Source organism: Entamoeba dispar, genomic scaffold, assembly GCF_000209125.1.
Source record: "Entamoeba dispar SAW760 scf_1105229461363 genomic scaffold, whole genome shotgun sequence".
NCBI classification, from domain to species: Eukaryota; Evosea; order Mastigamoebida; family Endamoebidae; genus Entamoeba; species Entamoeba dispar.
In genome coordinates, this window is record NW_001854655.1 from 2,657 (window position 1) to 5,759 (window position 3,103).

Genomic DNA, 3,103 nt, shown 5'->3' on the forward strand with positions numbered 1-3,103 from the left:
CACATTTATTTCCTTCATAATAACATTGATCTTCTTTATCTCCATCACATTGATTATTTTCTATTTTATATCCATTTGAACATTTTAAACAATAATTTCTTTCTGATTTATTACATTTATTATCAATTTTTTTACATTCTCCTTTTTCTTTAATATATCCTTCTTTACATTGATAACAATATGTTTTATATCCTACAATACAATTATCTGATAACTGACATTCTTTATTTGAATTTAAATAATATCCATATTCACATTCAATACAATGACTTTGGTTATTTGTTTTATTACAATGTGAATTATATTGACATTCTTTATTTGAATTTAAATAATATCCTTTTTCACATTCAATACATTCTCTTGTTTCTTCTTTGTAAATCATTGTATCACAATGATAATCATTCTTACTATTACTAAATGTAACACCTTTCATTCCAATAATCATTATTTGACTTTTCTTTGTTGTTGATGTTGTTCTTGAAAATTCAATATCATTTGAAAAAGATAAATGTTTTGAAGAAGAAATAATTAGTGTTGAAATTGATTTATCATTATTTTCTATTTCTTTGATTAATGTTGTTCCTTCATTTGATTGTTCAATTGTTAAACTGAATTTGATTATTTGATATGGTTCTTTCTTTCTATAAATATTGAATGTTATTTGATTTGATGATTCATATTTTAACCATTGATTAGGATATGTATATACTGTATGAGTCTTTGATGAATCATAGTTGTTTCTAATAATATAATTATTTGTTGATAATGATAGTTGATAATTATAATCAGATAAAGATACCGTAGTAGTAACAATAAATGAATTAAAATCATCTTCTTCATCTTTTTTAAATTGATGATTACATTCTGTTGTTATATCATGAATTTCAATATTATTATAACTAAAATAACGAACCATTCCACCACATGTTTGATTAAAATAATTACCATTTAATGAATTTGGTGTTAATTGATTGATTATTCCTTCATATGATGATATTAAATACCATATACCTTTATTATCACAACTAAATTTTAAATTAATAGGATTTGAATTAATATAAGTACGTTGAATAGGTAAATAATAATAATAATTATTATAATTATCATTTCCACTAACCCACAACTCATCAACATCTCCAATTATTCTTGTTGGACTATTTCCATTATAGAAAATAAATTGAACTTTTTCAAATGAATAAGAACTTTTGGTTAATTCAAGTTCAAAATTTGTTTCAATATTCATAAAGTTGAGAGAATAACTTTTACTAATTCCTTCCTCTAATCTTACAATAACTTTATTTGCTTTAAATGTATTACTTATTGAACCTAAATAAAGTGGTTTAATGTCATTATTATTTTTCATTGAAATAATAACTGATGAATATTTAGTATAATCTCCTTCTAATGTACCTGAAATTAAAGTAGATCCACTACAAAAAGTATTTGCATAGATTACAATATCATTCCCATCAACTTTTTGACAATATTCACCATTACAAAATGAAATAAATAGAAGTAATAAACAACACCACATTGTTTTTGTTTATTTGAGTTATTTTACATTTTTTTTCTTTATTTCTTTTTTATTCTTTTATTTTTAGAATATAATAAATTTATATAATTTATATAATTTATTTTAATTTATTTGTAAGAATTTGTGATGAAAAGGGTTATTATTTCTTTTCTTATTATCATTCAATGAAATCAAATATTTCTTAAAATTTCAATTAGAAAAATTTGTTTGTTAAAATATTAACATTATGTGTTTGTTTAAGAAAATAAAGTGAATATGGGTTGTTCATATTTAATTTAATTGAAATATGTTTAAATGAAAATAATTATCGATAATTAATTTGACGATAGAAAACATATTCTTTCATTCTCATTAACTATCATTTTATTATGATTTTATAATGATTAACATGCTTATTCTATTTCATCATATCATCTTCTCATAACTTCATATTTTATATGAAAAGGGGGTAAAGAGATGTTTAAAATAATTTAAATAAATTAAAAATAAATAATTTTAAAATGGTTTATTAATAACACAATAAATAAATAACAACAAACCAATAAACACAAAAATAAATAAAACAATAAAATTAAAAACGACAAAAAACAAATAAAATTATTGTATATTTGATTCCTTAATTTATTTTACATTGTTTGAAACAAACACAATAAACTATTAATGATTAAATAATACCACACAAGAAATATACAAGTATATTATAATCATCATCTTTTAATGTTTGGTAATTTTGAATATCCATAATATGAAATAATAATTCTTTGAATTATTTGAAATATATTGTAATTTAGTTGTTATATTCTTCTTACTGTTTCATTTTATTTACTTTCATCATTCTATTTCTAATTTGTTTCTAAAATGATCACTACAATGAAAAGAAGAATGATGAATGGCATATCATTTTCATTTAATTATATACTTTAAATATTGGTTGTTGTTTACTCTCAATACAAAATAAAAAGAGAGGAAATTAAATGAAAACACAAATAAAAAGAACAATCCATTTACAATCATATAATGAAAATGAAAAACTAATAATAAAAGAAAGAGAAAGAAGAAATAAAGAGAAAGAAGAGGTAATGATAATTCAATTGAAATCAATGAGATAAGAAGAAAGAGATAAATCAAATCAAACACAAAATAACAAGAGAAAAAGGTAAAGAAATGATAAAGAAACACAAAATACATAATATGATAACATCAACAACAATAAAACAAAGAATGATTAATGATTAAATATAATAGAAGATAATTGAAGAAACAAAGAAAGGAATAAAAATGTGTGAAAAATACAGAAAATGTTAAATGAATTAAAGAATTGAAAATCTAAATTAACAATATCAAATCAATCAAAAAGAATATGATTTAAAATAGAATATTGTTTGTAACATAAATAAACACAAATCAATGATAATGATAGTATTAAATATAATAAATTGTATCAACAATTAATAATTTCAAGGAGTAATTAAATATAAAGAGAAACATAATATTATAAAGTAAATTTTAATAAACAATTGTCATAAACAAATAAATTTGGTTATAATTAATATTTTGTTAAATTCTGAA

The 3,103-nt window shown here is 20.0% G+C and overlaps 1 protein-coding gene across 1 annotated transcript in view, besides 8 other annotated features; it reads right to left on the bottom strand.

Moving 5' to 3' along the window:
- The window catches only part of EDI_132520 (uncharacterized protein), a gene marked incomplete at both ends in the record, with an annotated part of 1,761 nt that extends 227 nt beyond the window's left edge, over window positions 1-1,534 (bottom strand). The window contains one exon of the mRNA XM_001733371.1: window positions 1-1,534. This exon is cut by the window's left edge and continues 227 nt beyond it. Within this exon, the coding sequence (XP_001733423.1) occupies window positions 1-1,534 (1,534 nt within the window).
- Window positions 1,076-1,104: a sequence feature (AT_rich).
- Window positions 1,534-1,599: a microsatellite.
- Window positions 1,534-1,647: a microsatellite.
- Window positions 1,648-1,800: 153 nt separating this feature from the next.
- Window positions 1,801-1,842: a sequence feature (AT_rich).
- Window positions 1,843-1,997: 155 nt separating this feature from the next.
- Window positions 1,998-2,130: a microsatellite.
- A 376-nt stretch (window positions 2,131-2,506) lies between these two features.
- Window positions 2,507-2,687: a microsatellite.
- Window positions 2,634-2,812: a microsatellite.
- Window positions 2,813-3,020: 208 nt separating this feature from the next.
- Window positions 3,021-3,098: a sequence feature (AT_rich).
- Between the last annotated feature and the right edge of the window lie 5 nt (window positions 3,099-3,103).